Source organism: Coregonus clupeaformis, chromosome 9 (assembly GCF_020615455.1).
Source record: "Coregonus clupeaformis isolate EN_2021a chromosome 9, ASM2061545v1, whole genome shotgun sequence".
In the NCBI taxonomy this organism is placed as follows: domain Eukaryota; kingdom Metazoa; phylum Chordata; class Actinopteri; order Salmoniformes; family Salmonidae; genus Coregonus; species Coregonus clupeaformis.
In genome coordinates this window covers 8,711,511-8,732,053 of record NC_059200.1, presented here as the reverse complement: position 1 = coordinate 8,732,053, position 20,543 = coordinate 8,711,511, and the positions used below count along the sequence as shown (strand labels likewise).

General features: G+C 41.7%; 1 protein-coding gene across 1 annotated transcript; it reads left to right on the top strand.

The window, feature by feature from the left end:
* The first annotated feature begins 5,050 nt into the window (after positions 1-5,050).
* Positions 5,051-19,783, top strand: LOC121573678 (myelin protein zero-like protein 2). Its single transcript, XM_041885838.1, has 4 exons — positions 5,051-5,264; positions 17,864-18,033; positions 18,234-18,444; positions 18,571-19,783. Exons 1-4 carry the CDS (start codon positions 5,219-5,221, stop codon positions 18,834-18,836), a joined length of 693 nt encoding a protein of 230 aa, XP_041741772.1. The 5' UTR covers positions 5,051-5,218; the 3' UTR covers positions 18,837-19,783.
* The last annotated feature ends 760 nt before the right edge of the window (positions 19,784-20,543 follow it).

The following is a 20,543-nucleotide window of genomic DNA, read 5'->3' as shown; positions in this document are numbered from 1 at the left end:
TGAATTATAGGTGAAATAATCTGTCTGTAAACAATTGTTGAAAAAATGTATTGTGTCATGCACAAAGTAGATGTCCAAACCGACTTGCCAAAACTATAGTTTGTTAACAAGAAATGTGTGGAGTGGTTGAAAAACGAGTTTTAATGACACCAACCTAAGTGTATGTAAACTTCTGACTTCAACTGTACATACATACACACCCCTCCAGCCCTCCCCACCACTCACTCAGCAACAACCTGCCTCATTGCCTGACAGTCCGCAGCAGGTCACAGTGAAATGTATATATTTTTAAGAGAAATGCCATGGCGGCCGCGGTGCAACTTAGAAATCCCGCTACCCACGACAAATACATTTTCACACAGGCCATATTTTTCAAAGTAGCCCAATTTGTCAAGAAAACCACGAACATGGCAACACTGCTCTCCTGTCTCCCTGGCCCACTTCTTCTTCTTCTTCTTTGGTATAATGGCGTTCGCAACAATTATATGTACATTCCGCCACCTACTTTACAGGTGGATAAGAAAGATCCGAAAATGAAAAAATGCGGGGTACATTTTTTTTCCATACAATCTATCAATAACGACATGTTAATTCAACTAAATCAGCATACTTTTCTGTTTTAATCAGGTCCCTACACAGGCTCAGAAGGATCCTGTGATGGCGCGACATTTCCTGGCGACAGTACTCCTTGCAGTGCTTCTGACGTTAAGTCTTGGAGGCCCAAAAACTTCTCGGCTGCATATATAATGATGCAAGCAACGATTCATCAGACTCATTTTCCACAAGTTCTGTCTGTCTCCCGTGTGTTGCACCCATTAAAGTATGTTCCGCCTCTTGATAGAGCTGATTTGATTGGTAGGCATGTTGGTATCACATTGAAAATCCTTATCTATTGACATGATTTCTGATAATTATTATATCAGTATTTAATTTAGTTGTTTATCGGAATATAAATGACAGACTGAAGTTGAGCTTCAGCTTTCAGTGTAATACACAGTAATGTCCACGGTGCAGCAGCAGTCACACAGGTTCATAGATCAGATTGCAAATACAGTGCCTTCGGAAAGTTTTCAGACCCCTTGACATTTTCCACATTTTGTTATGTTACAGCCTTATTCTAAAATGGATTAAAATTAAAATAATCCTCAGCAATCTACACACAATTCTCCATTATGACAAAGTGAAAACAGGTTTTTAGAAATGTTTGCAAATGTGTTACAAATAAAAAACCTATTCAGACCCTTTGCTATGAGACTCGAAATTGAGCTCAGGTGCATCCTGTTTCCATTGATCATCCTTGAGATGTTTCTACAACTTGATTGGAGTCCACCTGTGGTCAATTCAATTGATTGGACATGATTTGGAAAGGCACACACCTGTCTACAGTGAGGGAAAAAAGTATTTGATCCCCTCTCAATCAGAAAGATTTCTGGCTCCCAGGTGTCTTTTATACAGGTAACGAGCTGAGATTAGGAGCACACTCTTAAAGGGAGTGCTCCTAATCTCAGCTTGTTACCTGTATAAAAGACGCCTGTCCACAGAAGCAATCAATCAATCAGATTCCAAACTCTCCACCATGGCCAAGACCAAAGAGCTCTAAAAGTTGCCGTGTTTGGAGGAGGAGGAATGCTGCCTATGACCCCAAGAACACCATCCCCACCGTCAAACATGGAGGTGGAAACTTTGGGGGTGTTTTTCTGCTAAGGCGACAGGACAACTTCACCGCATCAAAGGGACGATGGATGGGGCCATGTACCGTCAAATCTTGGGTGAGAACCTCCTTCCCTCAGCCAGGGCATTGAAAATGGGTCGTGGATGGGTATTCCAGCATGACAATGACCCAAAACACACGGCCAAGGCAACAAAGGAGTGGCTCAAGAAGAAGCACATTAAGGTCCTGGAGTGGCCTAGCCAGTCTCCAGACCTTAATCCCATAGAAATGCCTTTGCATTACCCATATATACTGAACAAAAATATAAGTGCAACATGCAACAATTTCAAAGACTTTACTGAGTTACAGTTCATATGAGGAAATCAGTCAATTATTATTATTTTTTTATCTTTATTTTTTCAGGGAAAAAACTGACTGAGACCTGGATCTCTTTTACGGCTGTGCCCTGTGTAAACATGTTGACATGTACAGTTTTAGACATACAGACAAAAACATTTCAAACATACAAAAACACAATTCAACAGAAACAATCACAAACAACATCATATTGATCCTCCATAACATTTTAAAAATGGGCAAGGGACACCAGAGTGTCTAACTTAAGTTGGATCTGCAGTTTGTTCCATAAATAAGGTGCAAAGGAACTGAAGGCAGTCCTACCCAACTCTGTGGAGACCACAGGAGTCTCTAATGTAATCCACATCTGTGCTCTGGTTTTTAAATTAGTATATCTAGTGGAAATTAATGATGATATATATGGAGGTAGTTTTAAAAGAAGTGCTTTATAAATAAACAAGAGAGCATGTTGCTCTCGCCTCACAGATAGAGAGGCCCAACCCACATGTTGATATAGGATACAGTGATGAGTTTTGTAACTATCACCCGTGATAAACCTGAGTGCACAATGGTAAATAGCATCCAGTGGTTTTAATGTGTTTGCCGATGCATGCATATAGATAATATCACCATAATCTAAAACGGACATAAAAGTAGCCTGCACAATTTGTTTTCTATTTACGGAGGACAGACAAGCCCTGTTTCTGTAAAGGAACCCTATCTTGAATTTGAGCTTTTTTTCCCAATTCAGTAACATGTTTTTTTAAAGAAAGCCTATCATCTAATCATACCCCTAAGTATTTATATGCAGAGACCTGTTTGATTTGAGTACCATCCAAGCTAGTGATTACAAAAGTGTTTCTAATTGAGAGTTTAGACCTAGAAAAAAACATGACATTTGTTTTCTTAGCGTTTAAAACAAGTTTAAGCTGTAAAAGAGACCCCTGTAGTATCCTAAAATCAGACTCCAACTGCATTAAAGCTTGGTCCGCTGTTGGAGCAATAGAGTACATCACTGTGTCATCTGCATATAAATGGAATTTACAATATTTGACATCATCACCAATGTTGTTTATATAAAGTGAGAACAATAGTGGGCCAATTATTGAACCCTGGGGGACCCATTTAAGTAACTGTAAGGGGTCAGACTTGACCCCGTCGACCATGGCGGCCTGAGTTCTATCTTTAAGATAGTCATAAAACCATCGACAGGCATCAGTGCCCAGTCCTATAGATGACAGCTTACTCAAAAGGATAGCATGGTCTACAGCAGGGTTCTTCAATTCCGGTCCTGGAGGGCCGAAACACTTCTGTTTTATTCCAATGCCATTGCTACGGGAATTCATATCAGATGGAGTATCCAAGGTAGCACCTGAAGCTGCACTGAATGAGCAATAAACCATTTTCGAGCTATTGACAGAGCTCAATTTTATGGGGACAAGATTACTACTAACAATACCTCTCTGCATGTAAGTAGTATTCGCAATACGGTGATTGGACAATAATCTAGGAATTGCAGAAAGGTTGTTAGCTGAAGTTTGTTCCATATTTGCAATTGAGGGACTAATTAATGAAACTGGGAGAGGAGCATTGAACATAGTCTGATAGGGGAGCGTACAATCCCAAAAGTCAACCCCTGAAAATACACAACGTCAGGTATCAAAGGCTCTACATGAGGCAAGAGTAAGAGACATGTTGGTGGAGAGGATGCTGGAGCCATACCTGTTAAGATGTAAATTGTCCCGAAGAAATAGACCTGGTCGGTCTGTAAAAGCTGCAAAGTTATCCACAAAAGGAATTCCCATCGTGCAGCAGTATCCCTTAAGCCAGGTGTGTAATTGGCGTTTACGACTAAAAACCATATCCGTGTAGCGTGGGGATGGAAAAGGACCGGATAAAATTCATGAAATAAATTCATTAGGCCCTAATCTATGGAATTCACATGACTGGGAATACAGATATGCATCTGTTGGTCACAGATACCTTTAAAAAATGGGCCTCACAATGGGCCTCAGGATCTCGTCACGGTATTACTGTGCATTCAAATTGCCATCAATAAAATACAATTTTGTTAATTGTCCGTAGCTTATGCCAGCCCATACCATAACCCCACCGCCACCATGGGGCAGGCACTCTGTTCACAATGTTGACATTAGCAAACCACTTGCCCACACAACGCCATACACGTAGTCTGCGGTTGTGAGGCCGGTTGGACGTACTGCCAAATTGTCTGAAACAACATTGGAGGCGGCTTATGGTAGAGAAATGAACATTCAATTCTCTGGCAACATCTCTGGAGGACATTCCTGCAGTCAGCATGCCAATTGCACGCTCCCTCAAAACTTGAGACATCCGTGTCATTGTGTTGTGGGACAAAACTGCACATTTTAGAATGGCCTTTTATTGTCCCCAGCACAAGGTGCACCTGTGTAATGATCATTCCGTTTAATCAGCTTGATATGCCACACTTTTCAGGAGGATAGATTATCCTGGCAATGGAGAAATGGTCACTAACAGGGAGGTAAACACATTTGTTGCATTCTAGGGGTCATAGGTTAAATCAGTGGTTATGATTGATATGAATACAAATTACTACATAATAAGATGATACATCAGTGCATTATCAATGATCTACCTACAACATATTTGGCTGGATAGCAAAACAACTTCGAAGTAATTTTTCTGTTTCACTGTTCACTTTGTTGGGCAACATAGGTTGGCTATGCTTAATGCATTGTCTCTGCCTGCACATGCATGCATACTTGGTCAGCTGGAAGGAAATGACGGGGAAAGAAAACGGAAAATGTTCAATATGATTTTGGCTGCGGGTAGATGAAAAAAAAAAAAAGAGACGTTTGAGCAGCAGTTTTGACATATCCTAATTGCATCAATTCTTGGATACAAGTAAAGGTAGGCTAGCAGTATTAATACTTTGCACAGAGTTTTGGGGGAACAAAAACATGTTTTACACCACCGTGCGCCTCCCACCAGTCGGGCAAAGGTAAAAGGTGTGTGATGCTGACTCCGCCTACAGCCCGAGTGCGCACACCTTTGGGTTTCAGACTTACGATTCCTAGAGCTAGGACTCTTTATCAAAACCCTGTCGAGGTATACGCCTAAATGACCCTTAAAATTTTAACTTTTGGTGGTTTCTAGTAACTCGTTGAAAGTTTGTCAGTGTATTTGAGGCCTGGACAAACTGACAATCCGATGTATTTGACATGGCTACAGTTCCTCGCGCTTCTGGGTTTATTCGGTGAGTTCGAAGTTACTTCCTTAATTTCTGTTTTCAGTCCTATGGCAATTAGTCGCTATTCTGTATGATCAAGTAAATCAAACGAATATTGTTGATGATTGGAAGCTTTACATAAACACTTAGGCCTATTATTATTAAGTCAAAACATTGATCCAGAGGCTCCAGCAGTCATTGTGCTCATGAATCCAATTGACACCACTGTCCAGAGTTGTGGACTCGAGTCACAAATTTGATGACTTGAGATGCTCCACCTAATAGAAAATAAAATGACTTGACTTGGACCCTCAAGACTGATGACTTGAAATTATCTTGCCAGGTTTTGTCACTCATTTTGTGGCACGGTCTTGTGGATTAAAGCCAATTTAGGGTACTAGGGGGTAACTAGCCCCCCCTAAGAACAATGTCTAATTGCTGACAAAAAAAAGCAATGTTTGGAAAAATAATTATATGTGGATGCTTAGGGGAATAAACTATAAAGGCAAATAAATGGCTACAGTTCACACTTTTAGTCATTTCATAAAATGTTGTTTTTAGAAAAGGGGCGTTTTTAAAAAGTACTAGGGTAACTGGCCCCCCCACATGGGGTAACTGGCCCACAGCGGTGCCAGTTATCTCGGTAGAAGATTATGGCATAGGGTTTCACACAAGTGTGTTAAAATCAATTTAATCGGTTTTATTTATAAATGCTTTAGTAAGTAATACTTAAAAGCTAAGTCTAGTTATCTTATTTTAATTATTTAAATAAAATATGGGGGGAAAATGTTGTTGCACATGTCCCCATTAATATCCGCACTATGAGGAGATTTGATGTAAAGTCCCTCTTTAAATCACCTGCACATACATTTTCTTTGTTCTGTCTTTGTTGTTCCTTTTCCACACAATCCATTATGTACAATTGCACTAAATAATATTTGAATAATGCAAGGTTTTATATCCCAGCAGTCTTTAAAATGACATTCAGGAGCAAAAGGTTTTCAATAGTTGTTTTTAATTCATTAAAAAAAGATTAATTGGAATATAATATTGGAATGGAATATAACTAATAACATTGGAATATAACGTTTAATAACTTTAACTAATTAATTCAGTGTAACATTGATGTGGCAACTCTCTTACATGCCCCCATTCACATCGACAGGGCTGTGGTGGACCGGGTCGAGAGTTTCAAGGTCCTTGGTGTCCACATCACCAACAAACTATCATGGTCCAAACACACCAAGAAAGTCGTGAAGATGGCACGACAATGCCTTTTCCCCCTCAGGAGACTGAAAAGATTTGGCATGGGTCCCCAGATCCTCAAAAAGTTATACAGCTGCACCATCGAGAGCATCCTGACCAGTTGCATCACCGCCTGGTATGGCAACTGCTCGGCATCCGACCATAAGGCGCTACAGAGGGTAGTGCGTACGGCCCAGTACATCACTGGGGCCAAGCTTCCTGCCATCCAGGACCTATATACTAGGCGGTGTCAGAGGAAGGCCCAAAAAAATTGTCAAAGACTCCAGTCACCCAAGTCAAACTGTTCTCTCTGCTACCGCATGGCAAGCGGTACCGGAGCGCCAAGTCTAGGTCCAAAAGGCTCCTTAACAGTTTCTACCCCCAAGCCATAAGACTGCTGAACAATTAATAAAATGGCCACCCGGACTATTGCATTACACTGCTGCAACTCGCTGCTTATTATTTATGCGTAGTCACTTTACCCCTTCCTAAATGTACAAATTACCTCGACTAACCTGTACCCCCACATATTGACTTGGTACCGGTACCCCCTGTATATAGCCTCTTTATTGTTATTTTATTGTGTTACTCCTTTATGGTTATGAATGTGTTTCTACTTGTCATTTAGACAATGACTAGCCCAGTTAGTGCTAGTTTATGCTAACTTGCTAGCTAGCAACTTCATAAGCTGCTAGGAATTCTAGCTAGCAACCTTACTACCAGATCGTCTGAGGTAAAATAAATAATATAATTATTAGGTAAAATACAAAGTAACTTAATTACAGTTGTAAATGCTTCAACTAGTGACTGATAGCTTTACAGTTAATGTTACTTTAACTTTTAGCATTTTATGTCATATAGCTAGATAGCTAGCTATGTTTTTAAGAGAGAGCTTTTCAATTGGCATCTCTCCCCCTGTTTTCAGTCACAGGTGGGGACTGGATTAGGTATGAGCTGTGTAGGAGGTTGGCTCATGAGTTGTGCTCCAATTTTACTGGGGATAGCTTTATTTGTGACCTATGTACAAATTAGAATCGTGCACTAAATCTATTTTTATTTGTCACATGCGCCGAATACAACAGGTGTAGACCTTACCCTGAAATGCTTACTTACAAGCCCTTAACCAACAATGCAGTTAAGAAAATATTTACTAAATAAACGAAAGTAAAAAAAAGTAACACGACATGGTTCCAGTAATGCCTGGCGAAAACCAAACTCTGCATTCCACAGTAAGAACATCATACCAAAGGTCAAGCATGGTGGTGGTGGTGGTGTGACGGTTTGGGGATGCTTTGCTGCCTCAGGACCTGGACGACTTGCCTTAATAGAAGGAACCATGAATTCTGCTCTGTATCAGAGAATTCTACAGGAGAATGTCAGACCATCTGTCTGTGAGCTGAAGCTGAAGCACAGCTGGGTCATGCAGCAAGACAATGATCCAAAACACACAATCAAGTCTACATGAAAATTGCTAAAAAGCAACAAATTGGAAGTCCAGACCTAATCCCAATTGAGATGTTGTGGCAGGACTTGAAATGAGCAGTTCATGCTTGAAAACCCACACGTCACTGAGTTAAAGCAGTTCTGCATGGAAGAGTGGGCCAAAATTCCTCCACAGCGACGTGAGAGACTGATCAACAACTACAGGAAGCATTTGGTTGGAGTCATTGCAGCTAAAGGTGGCACAACCAGTTATTGAGTGTAAGGGGGCAATTACTTTTTCACACAGGGGAATTGGGTGTTGCATGACTTTGTTTATGAAATAAATGAAATAAATATGTAATTGTTGTGTTATTTGTTCACTTATGTTCCCTTTATCTAATATTAGGTTTTGGTTGAAGATCTGATAACATTCAGTATCACAAATATGCAAAAGTAGAGAAAATTAGAAAGGGGGCAAATACTTTTTCATAGCACTGTAGCTCCGTATTTTTTTTCTTCTCATTTAAAAAAAATATATTTAACCTTTATTTAACTAGGCAAGTCAGTTAAGAACAAATTCTTATTTAGAATGATGGCCTACACCGGCCAAACCCAGACGACGCTGGGCCAATTGTGCATCGCCCTATGGGACTCTCAATCACGGCCGGTTGTGATACAGCCTGGAATCGAACCAGGGGGTCTGTAGTGACGCCTCAAGCACTGAGATGCAGTGCCTTAGACCACTGCGCCACTCGGTAGGTGGGGGCGGGAGGTCCTGTATAAACACAAACTCACTTCCTTGACAACTTCCTTCACAACAGCTCTGCTCCGCGAAGAGCAAGAAGTATGAATGCCCTGACTTCTGCAGAGGCCGTATCACAGTAAATGCTGTAGGGTCACTGCAAATGTCGGATTGACCATGCAGCACCTTTCACTCTACACGCAGCCAGAGACAGTAGCCACAGCATAGCCCTTGAAAAAAAAAATTACTGGCACAGATTGGCTAGTGAAACGCACACTCGGCACTCTGATTTGACCAGCAAACTGTCAATCAACACAGGTCGGGTGGTGAGCGAACGGATTGCTGATTTTCTATACAGCTATAGGATTGGGTGCAGCGCAAACTTCAAAATTATGAGGGAAGTTGGAGATGCCAGTTGAAATTCGGAAAAGATGGCGGAAGTGGATGCAGAGTTTGACTCAAGCAGCACGTTGAGCCAAGTTGGTGAAGATGGGTGTTCTGAATGGACAACAGTAGTAGCGAAAACTGGAACAAAAAGGAAATTGACTAAAATTGGAGTGGAGGATACTTGTATGAATGATAATGAATCGCTTCTTGTCGGGATGCGTTTGTTGAGTAAGGATGCATATGTGGGAAACCCATTTGAGGTGTCAAATGGTGACGTATGCGCTGGGAAAAGTGGAGTCTGTCAGAGTGACCAGGAGTGGTCTTATTTTGATTAATTGTATTTCTGAAGAACAGAGGAAGATTGCATTGAGCCTCAAAAGAATCCGAACAACAGAAGTTTTGTGTTTTGAACTTCAGAGTAGAGCACCCGTCAAAGGAGTAATCTCAGGGGTGACGACAGATGTTCAGGTTGAATACCTGAAGAAAATTCCTGGTGTGGTCGGTGCCCGGCGTCTGACCCGCTGGGTGAATGGAGAGAAATAAGGAAGTCTGTTGGTCCTGTTGTTTTTTTATAAAGAGCAAATACCTTCGCATGTGAAGCTTGGTTATGTAAGAATTGTAAAGGATTTGGCCATGTTTCAAGTGCGTGCAGACGGACAGAGTACTGTATATTGAAGAACGGTGTGTAGAAGGTCGACGGTGTTGCAATCGTGGTGGGGATCCAGATCCCGAGTTCCTGGATTGCCCTGTAAGGGTGAAGGAGATTGAGGTGGCAAAGTTAGTGGTCAATCGAATCTCCTATGCGGAGGCGACTATAACAATTGAGAAAACAAGTGATGCTGGTGACGCACCACAGCCTGTAGTAAATGTTTGCTGCCAGTCAAAAGATACCCTGTGTGTTTAAAAAGGTGGATTTTGTGGCTTTCAATGCCACAGTTAGAAACTGTACAGCACAAGCCTCAAAGAAGTCTAAGAAACTGGACATTATTGTGGCTGCGGCAGAAAGGTTTTTGGGACTTAAGGATTTTACATCTGAAGACTTGCATGCAAGGGGTACTGGCGCCAGAAGACCCGTCCTCCCAAGTTCCCCTTGAGCCTGTGTAGGGATCAGAACTTTTTTATTGATATTTCTTAACAGAAAAGTTGTTTGATTCGGTTTTATTAATTTTTTGATAGTTTGGTAGTTTATTTTTTGTATTTTGTATTTATTTAGTTCAATTTTTGGGAATCCTGTTTCCATCCCGCAAATTACATTAAATAGTGCGATCGCCAATATTCCATAGAAGAAGAATGTCAAATTATAGGAAGAGAGGATTGCCAAAATAAATAAATAAATATGCAGCTCCAAAAATTGTTTGGTGATCAAGAATATTAACTGTTTACTTTGCAAGCTCCCGTGTAGCTCAGTTGGTAGAGCATGGCGCTTGCACCGCCAGGGTTGTGGGTTCGATTCCCACGGGGGACCAGTATGAAAAAAAATAAAAAAAATGTATGCACTCACTAACTGTAAGTTGCTCTGGATAAGAGCGTCTGCTAAATGACTAAAATGTAAATGTAAGCTCATCAGCTGTGGGGCAACAATTACTAGCATAGGCCTACTGGTATTTTGGTATGTAACAATTGCTTGAAATTGATCATTTACTGATGAAGCTTTCATTTGGAATTTGTTTAAAATGAATCATTACTGTAGCAAAGACGCACCATAGGTGAGGCTCTTCACTTGCACTCTACAAACTCCAGCCATTGGAGAGTGCTTTTTTTCTCTTGTTGAAATGTTTGCTCTTGCTTTCACATGTTAAATTCATAGGCCCTATGTGGTAAATCTATATTCCATCTAATATTAAAATAATTGCTAGCGTTTCATCATTCCATCCCCGTACCATTTATTGCAACATGTAGACATTACTGTTTTTCATGTTTGATAGGCCTACGAGACATTTTAATTTAGCCAACCATTTCGTACCCTCTGAGTGGGTGCGATGTTTATTGTGGACATGAACGTTCACAAGATTCATGGGGTAGAAGTTCTGTTTATTCAATGTATGGTTTCCTTTGTTCATATTTCCTGGTTATGTTGGAGTTCCGTGCCTCTGTCATTGTGGTTGTGCATAATAGGAGCATGCGCGCCTCAGTGTGCGTAGAAATAGGCTACATGGCCTGCACTCCACGCTTTGGAATCAGAACATTGAATAAGAGAAAATGTATTGTTCCATGTATGCATGGTGTTGAGATGTCATTAATAATCACTAAGTCTGATTAAGACGAATGTACCAATGTAACAATGGATGTGGAACTTGCCTTTTACATTGTAGGACCAGTTTATTAGTTGTAATTGCCAATTGGGTAACTGTATGGTCCTGGGGACCAAGTGCTTATATTATGTAGGCCTACCTGTTTGAGCTCCTGTTAGACCAATTTGTTTTCTCAAGGGGAGGCTGTACAGTCTTGCCCTCTACCTGTGTCCATTCAGATAGGACAGGTTAAGCCTGATACAGAGGCTATTTCTTTTGGGCTAATGCTCAGAGTGTATTTGGTATTTTCGTATGATATGGCGCTTTCACCATTTGATCACCAAGACCTGTAAATAAATCTACACTCTGAGCACATCAACCTTCCTTGCCTTCTGCTGATTTCATGCCCTTATGACTGCTACAAGTTCCCTATTTTACAATTACAAAGGCTTATCAAAATGTGTTGTAGACAAAATAATGAAAAGGGCTGTCTCAATAAATAGACAAAGATTTGTAGTTGAACAAGTCGTTGCATGTATAGATTTTTTTTTTTTACTAGACTTGTCTTGATTTAGACTCGACTTGATTTGCTCATAGAATGCACGACTTGAATTTGACTCGAGTCTTGACCCGTTCTACTTGGGACTCGACTTGAGACTCGGACCTTGTGACTTGAGACTTGCTAGTGACTCGAATAATAGTGACTTGGTCCCACCTCTGCCACTGTCAGGCTCAGATGGTTACAGGTCAGGTGAACAGAACCCCTATCTCATTTCCATAATCTTGATAATGAGTAGCCTACTCTTGATTTATACTTTATCATTATAGAATAGCTTGGACATACAGTATATATTGACATTTCTGACATGGTTCTCAGGTTGACCAGGCCAAAGCTCATAGTGATCATAAGTTATTGTCCTCATGGATAATTGTTAGATGGATATAGAAGGACAGGTTACTCCAGGAATGATTTGCTTCTCTCAGGTTGTGAAAACAACATCCAGTAGTATCACTGTTTGATTATTTTCTGCTACCAGTGAGTGTGTGAAAATACTGCACATCCTTGTCTTGTTTTTTTTGTAAAGGATTACTGATCTTTTGCTTGTCTGCCATGGACATGCCAGGATGGATAGGAATTACCTGGATGCTGATTGAGAGTGAATGTTTTAATCCATAACACAGGGCTATCAGGGCAATGAGGCAGAGCATGAAGTAAAAAGGAATGCACATGGCTGGTATTAATCCCTATTTGTCTCGAGCCCCTACCCTGCCGTACTCTCTGCCTGGACACCAAACTCCTGAAGGGGAACAATCTAATCTACGCTTCAGAGTGGTGACAATGGGTACAGATGGAAGATTGAATGTTTGTCAGAACATTTGATGTTTTTTTTTTTTTTACCTTTATCAGAATCCTTTTATACTCCATGGCTGGTTCAGGCTCTCATACGTGGACCTCTGGACTGAACACCTACAATCATTAACCAGCCACCTGCCGGCATCATTAATCAGACAGAGAAACACACACTGCCAAATATAAACACAATGGAATGCTGAGTAGAGGTCTTCACAGGTCCAAAAAGTTGGACCTGTTCCGAAATGGATCTGTGGGTTTCCCACCCGACCTGATTTGCATAAATTAATTTTCAAAAGAATGGAGGCCTGTTGCGAGTGGACCCGAGGACAGTCAGACCCGTTCCGAAAATGCACGTGGAAAAACAGACCCAAACAGACCAGTGCTGGTTCGGGTCTGAGTGATCCATTCAGATCCAAGAGTAGAGAGAGAGAAACAAACCTCCGACTGAGCGCTGCCAGTGCCATAAATAAACGAGCGCTAGGCCTATTGGCCAAATGATCCACAGTTACATGCCCTTAAAATCTGCCTCAAACAAATTACAAACAAAATATTGGTTGTGTTTTGATGTGTAGCATATTCAAAATTTCACGGGTCAGCTGTCGGAGATTTGAGTGTTAAATGAATCAGGGCATTGCATGCATATACAGTGCCTTCAGAAAGTATTCACACTCCTTGACTTTTTCCACATTTTGTTGTGTTACAGCCTGAATTTAAAATGGGTTAAATTGAGATTTGTTGTCTCTGGCCTACACACAATACACCAAAGTGGAGTTATGTTTTAAATTTTTTTCCTCCAAAATAATAAAAAATTAAATGCTGAAAAGTCTTGAGTCAAATTATTCAACCCCTTTGTTATGGAGCCTAAATAAGTTGAGGAGTAAAAATATGCTTAACAAGTCACAAAATAAGTTGCATAGACTCAATCTGTGTGCAATGATAGTGTTTAACATGATTTTTGAATGACTACCTCATCTCTGTACCCCAGACATCAAATTATCTGTAAGGTCCCTCAGTTGAGCAGTGAATTTCAAACACAGATTCAACCACAAAGACCAGGGAGGTTTTGCAATGCCTCGCAAAGAAGGACACGTATTGGTAGATGGCAACAAAAAAAAAGCAGACATTTAATATCCTTTTGAGCATGGTGAAGTTATTAGTTACACTTTGGATGGTGTTTCAATACACCCAGGCACTACAAAGATAAAGGTGTCCTTCCTAACTCAGGTGCCGGAGAGGAAGGAATCCGCTCAGGGATTTCACCATGAGACCAATGGTGACCTTAAAACAGTTAGTTTAATGGCTGTGATAGGAGAAAACTGAGGATGGATCAACAACATTGTAGTTACTCCACAATACTAACCTAATTGACAGAGTTAAAAGAAGGAAGCCTGTACAGAATATTCCAAAACATGCATTCTGTTTGTAACAAGGCACTAAATTAATACTGCAAAAAATGTGGCAAAGCAATTTACTTTTTGTCCTGAATACAAAGTGTTATGTTTGGGGCAAATCCAATACATTACTGAGTGCCACTCTCCATATTTTCAAACATAGTGGTGGCTGCATTATGTTATGGGTATGGTTTTAATCGTTTAGGACTAGGGAGTTTTTCTGGATAGAAAATAAATGGAATGGAGCCTAGCACAGGCAAAATCCTAGAGGAAAACCTGGTTTAGTCTGCTTTCCACCAGACACTGGGAGATGAATTCACCTTTCAACAGGACAATAACCTAAAAGACCAAATCTAAACTTGAGTTACTTACCAAGAAGTGTGAATGTGGGAACTCATTCGAAACTGTTGGAAAAGCATTCCAGGTGAAACTGGTTGAGAGAATGCCAAGAGTGTGCAAAGCTGTCATCAAGGCAAAGGGTGGCTATTTGAAGAATCTCAAATATAAAATATGGTTACTACATGATTCCATATGTGTTATTTCATCGTTTTGATGTCTTCACTATTATAATACAATGTAGAAAATAGTAAAAATAAAGAAAAACCCTGGAATGAGTAGGTGTGTCCAAACTTTTGACTGGTACTGTGTGTGTGTGTATATATATATATATATATATATATATATATATATATATATATATATATATATATATATATATATATATATATATATACATACATACCGTGAGGAAAAAAGTATTTAGTCAGCCACCAATTGTGCAAATTCTCCCACTTAAAAAGATGAGAGAGGCCTGTAATTTTCATCATAGGTACACGTCAACTATGACAGACAAATTGAGGAAAAAACATCCAGAAAATCACATTGTAGGATTTTTAATGAATTTATTTGCAAATTATGGTGGAAAATAAGTATTTGGTCACCTACAAACAAGCAAGATTTCTGGCTCTCACAGACCTGTAACTTCTTCTTTAAGAGGCTCCTCTGTCCTCCACTCGTTACCTGTATTAATGGCACCTGTTTGAACTTGTTATCAGTATAAAAGACACCTGTCCACAACCTCAAACAGTCACACTCCAAACTCCACTATGGCCAAGACCAAAGAGCTGTCAAAGGACACCAGAAACAAAATTGTAGACCTGCACCAGGCTGGGAAGACTGAATCTGCAATAGGTAAGCAGCTTGGTTTGAAGAAATCAACTGTGGGAGCAATTATTAGGAAATGGAAGACATACAAGACCACTGATAATCTCCCTCGATCTGGGGCTCCACGCAAGATCTCACCCTTTGGGGTCAAAATGATCACAAGAACGGTGAGCAAAAATCCTAGAACCACACGGGGGGACCTAGTGAATGACCTGCAGAGAGCTGGTACCAAAGTAACAAAGCCTACCATCAGTAACACACTACGCCGCCAGGGACTCAAATCCTGCAGTGCCAGACGTGTCCCCCTGCTTAAGCCAGTACATGTCCAGGCCCGTCTGAAGTTTGCTAGAGTGCATTTGGATGATCCAGAATAGGATTGGGAGAATGTCATATGGTCAGATGAAACCAAAATAGAACTTTTTGGTAAAAACTCAACTCGTCGTGTTTGGAGGACAAAGAATGCTGAGTTGCATCCAAAGAACACCATACCTACTGTGAAGCATGGGGGTGGAAACATCCATGCTTCGGGGCTGTTTTTCTGGACGACTGATCCGTGTAAAGGAAAGAATGAATGGGGCCATGTATCGTGAGATTTTGAGTGAAAACCTCCTTCCATCAGCAAGGGCATTGAAGATGAAACGTGGCTGGGTCTTTCAGCATGACAATGGTCCCAAACACACCGCCCGGGCAACGAAGGAGTGGCTTCGTAAGAAGCATTTCAAGGTCCTGGAGTGGCCTAGCCAGTCTCCAGATCTCAACCCCATAGAAAATATTTGGAGGGAGTTGAAAGTCCGTGTTGCCCAGCGACAGCCCCAAAACATCACTACTCTAGAGGAGATCTGCATGGAGGAATGGGCCAAAATACCAGCAACAGTGTGTGAAAACCTTGTGAAGACTTACAGAAAACGTTTGACCTGTGTCATTGCCAACAAAGGGTATATAACAAAGTATTGAGAAACTTTTGTTATTGACCAAATACTTATTTTCCACCATAATTTGCAAATAAATTCATTAAAAATCCTACAATGTGATTTTCTGGAGAAAAAAAATCTCATTTTGTCTGTCATAGTTGACGTGTACCTATGATGAAAATTACAGGCCTCTCATCTTTTTAAGTGGGAGAACTTGCACAATTGGTGGCTGACTAAATACTTTTTTCCCCCACTGTATGAGGGTGCAGTGAGATACCCGATGGGTTGGACGATACTTATCTCGTCAATCATCTTAAAAAACATATACTTAAACTGGAAATCAACCAATCTGTCATTCACGCAATGGAAAGGTAAAATGCTTTATTATCTAAAAATTGAAAGTGCGTGGGCTACGGAGAGAAACAAAATGGTACAGTTTGAGGCCATGTGGTGTAAAGTGATGCAGACACTGGAGATGGGGAGGGTGCTAGTGGGTCTGGGCAGGTGTGATGTAGTTGATGTTTGTATGATGTCGTGTGGATGTTTTGTATTGTTTATAAAATATCAAATCAAATTGTACATTTAAAAAAACAATATACAATGAAAACTTGTCTCCGGACATTCCTCTTCGTTTTCTTTTCACTATACTCTTTCTCCTCTTACTTTCGTTTTAATTCAATTAAAATGGCCTCCATCTTCTCAATCAACAGTAGCCAAGGATTCTTTCACTCTCTCTCTCTCCCTCGTAAGCAGCAGGCACAGGTGAGGTGAGCAGCCGGAACCAGTTTCAGCTGGACATAAGCTATACGTTTTATTGAGTTGCAAATGGCTGACACAGAAAACAAGCTTGCGCAGTTCTCATCACCTCACACACACTACATTAACAGAGGACGAGTCCAATCGGTTCCAGTAGGCAATTTTAATTGCACATACCTGAGACCCATGAAAATTATATCAGACCCAACCCAGATCCGAGACAAAAGTCAGAATTTAGGACCCGAACCCGCTCGGGTCCCAGGTCGAATCTCAGAATTTCGTGTCTGTTGGACCTGTGAAGACCTAATGCTGAGTGAATCAATACAGGGCCACTCCACCTGATTTCTAATTAGAATATTTGTTATAGTTTATATGTTCATTCAGTTTGCTTTGTGTTTGACTCGGGTGTGATTTAGAACTCTAACCCAGCTCATTGTGGTGATTGGTCCACACTGGACTGCACAAAGTACTGTAGGAGAGGAGACACGCTTGAAGGGTTTGACTGAGTACAGGTTGAAGAATTTAAGGGAGGGAGGGAGGGTACACCTAGTACTGAGCTACACTACAGCTCCAGGGATTTGAAAAGTGTAGTCAGTGAACAACTTGGCTATTGGAAGTCAAGGCTATGTTTACTGAAGATAGACTGTAGTGCTGTGTTTACTGAAGGGAGCGGGCCAAGTTTAGACTGAAGATATGTAAACAGACACGGTTGTTGCAAAAACCACTATCAACCTTCTCATGGTCATGTGCACACATGATATTACTGCACTGTCGGTGCTAGAAGCACAAGCATTTCGCTACACCCACAATAACATCTGCTAAACACGTGTATGTGACAAAGAAAATGTGATTTGATTTGAAGCTGTGAAATAAATATGTCTGTTTTTAATAGTGTGCTCTAAAAGTTCTGTGAGGACTTTGATAAGGTGCTTGCTCATGCTGCTCTCAGGGTTATTGTGTATATAGTGAATACTGTAGTGTATAACTGTGCTCACGTGTCTCATTGGGTCCACTCTGTGTCAGGTGTGCTGCGAGTCGGTGGGATGGAGGTTTTCACGTCCAATGAGGTGGAGGCGGTGAACGGGACAGAAGTGAGACTGAAGTGCACCTTTAAGTCCAAACACCCAGTGTCCCACTCCTCTGTGGCTGTCTCCTGGAACTTCCGTCCCCTTGGCCAGGGAGCTGAGGAGTCGGTGGGTTACCTTTCCACAATGGGAGCAGAACTAACAATTGTCATACAGCGAATGTGTCTGAATTAGGAGGGAGACTGGGTTAGCATCGTAAACCAGCTTGACTACTGGATAGACATGGGACATGGAGGCTTTGTTGAGCAGAGTATTACGTAAAACATCAACATTTTAGAGCAGAGCATAATTGTAAGTGTGTGTGTCAGGTGTTTTACTACCAGGAGACGGCGTACCCCCCTACAGAGGGGCGGTTTAAGGGCCATGCGACCTGGTCAGGGGACATCCTGAGACAGGATGCCTCCATCAGCCTGCATGAAGTCCCCTTCACCTTCAACGGCACCTACACCTGCCAGGTCCGCAACCTGCCCGACGTCCACGGCATCAATGGAGAGGTCACCCTCAGGGTTGTCCAGAAAGGTAAGTCAGTCAATCACTTCACTCACTCACTCACTCACACTGGTGTGTTGCATAGAAACCTTAGCAAGGACTAATGTATTGTTGTGTGTGTGTGCGTGTGTGTGCTGGCTGTGCTGCTCCTTCCAGTCTCCATCTCTGAGATAGGCATCCTGGCTGCAGCCATCGGGGGAACCATCGCCATAGTCCTGGTGCTGCTGGGTCTCTTCATGGTGTTCAAGTACTGCAACCGCAACCGCCATGCCAACACAGACATGGAGCTGCAGGGGAGGAAACTGCAGGAAACCAGAGAGCTACAGGCCAGGGTCCTACAGGAGAGAGAGTTGCAGGCCAACATCCTACAGGAGAAAGCACTGAAGGCCAGTGAGGAGTGTAAGGACCCTACAGTGTGGTGATGGGTCAGGGGTCAGGGGCGTGTCCCCTCCCTACCTCTGCTGACTGGTGTGGGGAGGTGTTCTGTCTGGACGGACTGGTCTCTGACTGGAGGGGCTGGCCAGTCCAGGACCACTGTTTGGGAGGGACTAATGCATTCTTTTGGTCGGTGTCCTGCTTTTTTCTACACTCCACTCATCCCTCCCTCAATATGAGCCTTGCAGACTGAATTAGCTATTGTAGTTGAACTTACCCCGAGTATTAGTGATCTCTTTACATTCCACTAGTTTTAATGTCAGGTACTGTTTTATGCACTTAATGTTTTTTACAGACAACTATGTGATAGGGTTGGGCGGTATCCAGATTTCCATATCTTCGTACCGTGCCTGTGCCATCCCAGGATATACTGTATTACCCTATTACCGGTAGTGCACACAATGTAAAAAAAGCCCCAAAAACATCACTTACCAGAATGCTAACAAAATGCTAAAAAGTACTAAGGAATCCCCATAGCGAATGCTAGGTAAATGCTAACGAACGCATTTAAACATTTACTACTAAGACAGACAACCCAGCTCCTAAAGTTATGCAAGTATCTCAAAACGCAGTTTGCAGCACGCACAAAACAAATATTAGACAGCAGGGATCTTATTCCAGGAGGGAATAGTCTCTGCTGCTGTTACCAAGAAGGTTGATCTTGCAAGCTAAGGTTAGCCACTTAGTTGGCATTAGCAAGTTAGCAGAACCCAGCTGGAGATAACTTATTTGGCACATCTTAGATAGTTAATTTAATAGTTATAAGATGTATAGCTGGCAAACATAGCTGTAACTTCATCACCTCACTTAAATTGCGCTGCAGGAGTGACTCACCTCACGAAGCTCCCATTTTGCTCATTGTGCTTCTTTGTAAACAAACACACTTGACTGGCTCAAACAGCTGTTTTCAAATCAAATCAAATTTTATTGGTCACATGCGCCGAATACAACAGGTGCAGACATTACAGTGAAATGCTTACTTACAGCCCTTAACCAACAGTGCATTTATTTTAAACAAAAAAAGTAAAAATAAAACAACAACAAAAAAAGTGTTGAGAAAAAAAAGAGCAGAAGTAAAATAAAGTGACAGTAGGGAGGCTATATATACAGGGGGGTACCGTTGCAGAGTCAATGTGCGGGGGCACCGGCTAGTTGAGGTAATATGTACATGTGGGTAGAGTTAAAGTGACTATGCATAAATAATTAACAGAGTAGCAGCAGCGTAAAAAGGATGGGGTGGGGGGGCAGTGCAAATAGTCCGGGTAGCCATGATTAGCTGTTCAGGAGTCTTATGGCTTGGGGGTAGAAGCTATTGAGAAGTCTTTTGGACCTAGACTTGGCACTCCGGTACCGCTTGCCGTGCGGTAGCAGAGAGAACAGTCTATGACTAGGGTGGCTGGAGTCTTTGACAATTTTGAGGGCCTTCCTCTGACACCGCCTGGTATAGAGGTCCTGGATGGCAGGAAGCTTGGCCCCAGTGATGTACTGGGCCGTACGCACTACCCTCTGTAGTGCCTTGCGGTCGGAGGCCAAGCAGTTGCCATACCAGGCGGTGATGCAACCAGTCAGGATGCTCTCGATGGTGCAGCTGTAGAATTTTTTGAGGATCTGAGGACCCAAATCTTTTCGGTCTCCTGAGGGGGAATAGGCTTTGTCGTGCCCTCTTCACGACTGTCTTGGTGTGTTTGGACCAT

What these genes read in the sequence shown, in the direction of transcription:
- LOC121573678 (XM_041885838.1), top strand. Translation starts at nt 5,219, where the DNA reads ATGTATTTGACATGGCTACAGTTCCTCGCGCTTCTGGGTTTATTCG. An exon ending in CGCGCTTCTGGGTTTATTCG is followed by an intron (nt 5,265 to 17,863) that starts GTGAGTTCGAAG and finishes ACTCTGTGTCAG; the next exon opens with GTGTGCTGCGAGTCGGTGGG. An exon ending in CCTCAGGGTTGTCCAGAAAG is followed by an intron (nt 18,445 to 18,570) that starts GTAAGTCAGTCA and finishes TGCTCCTTCCAG; the next exon opens with TCTCCATCTCTGAGATAGGC.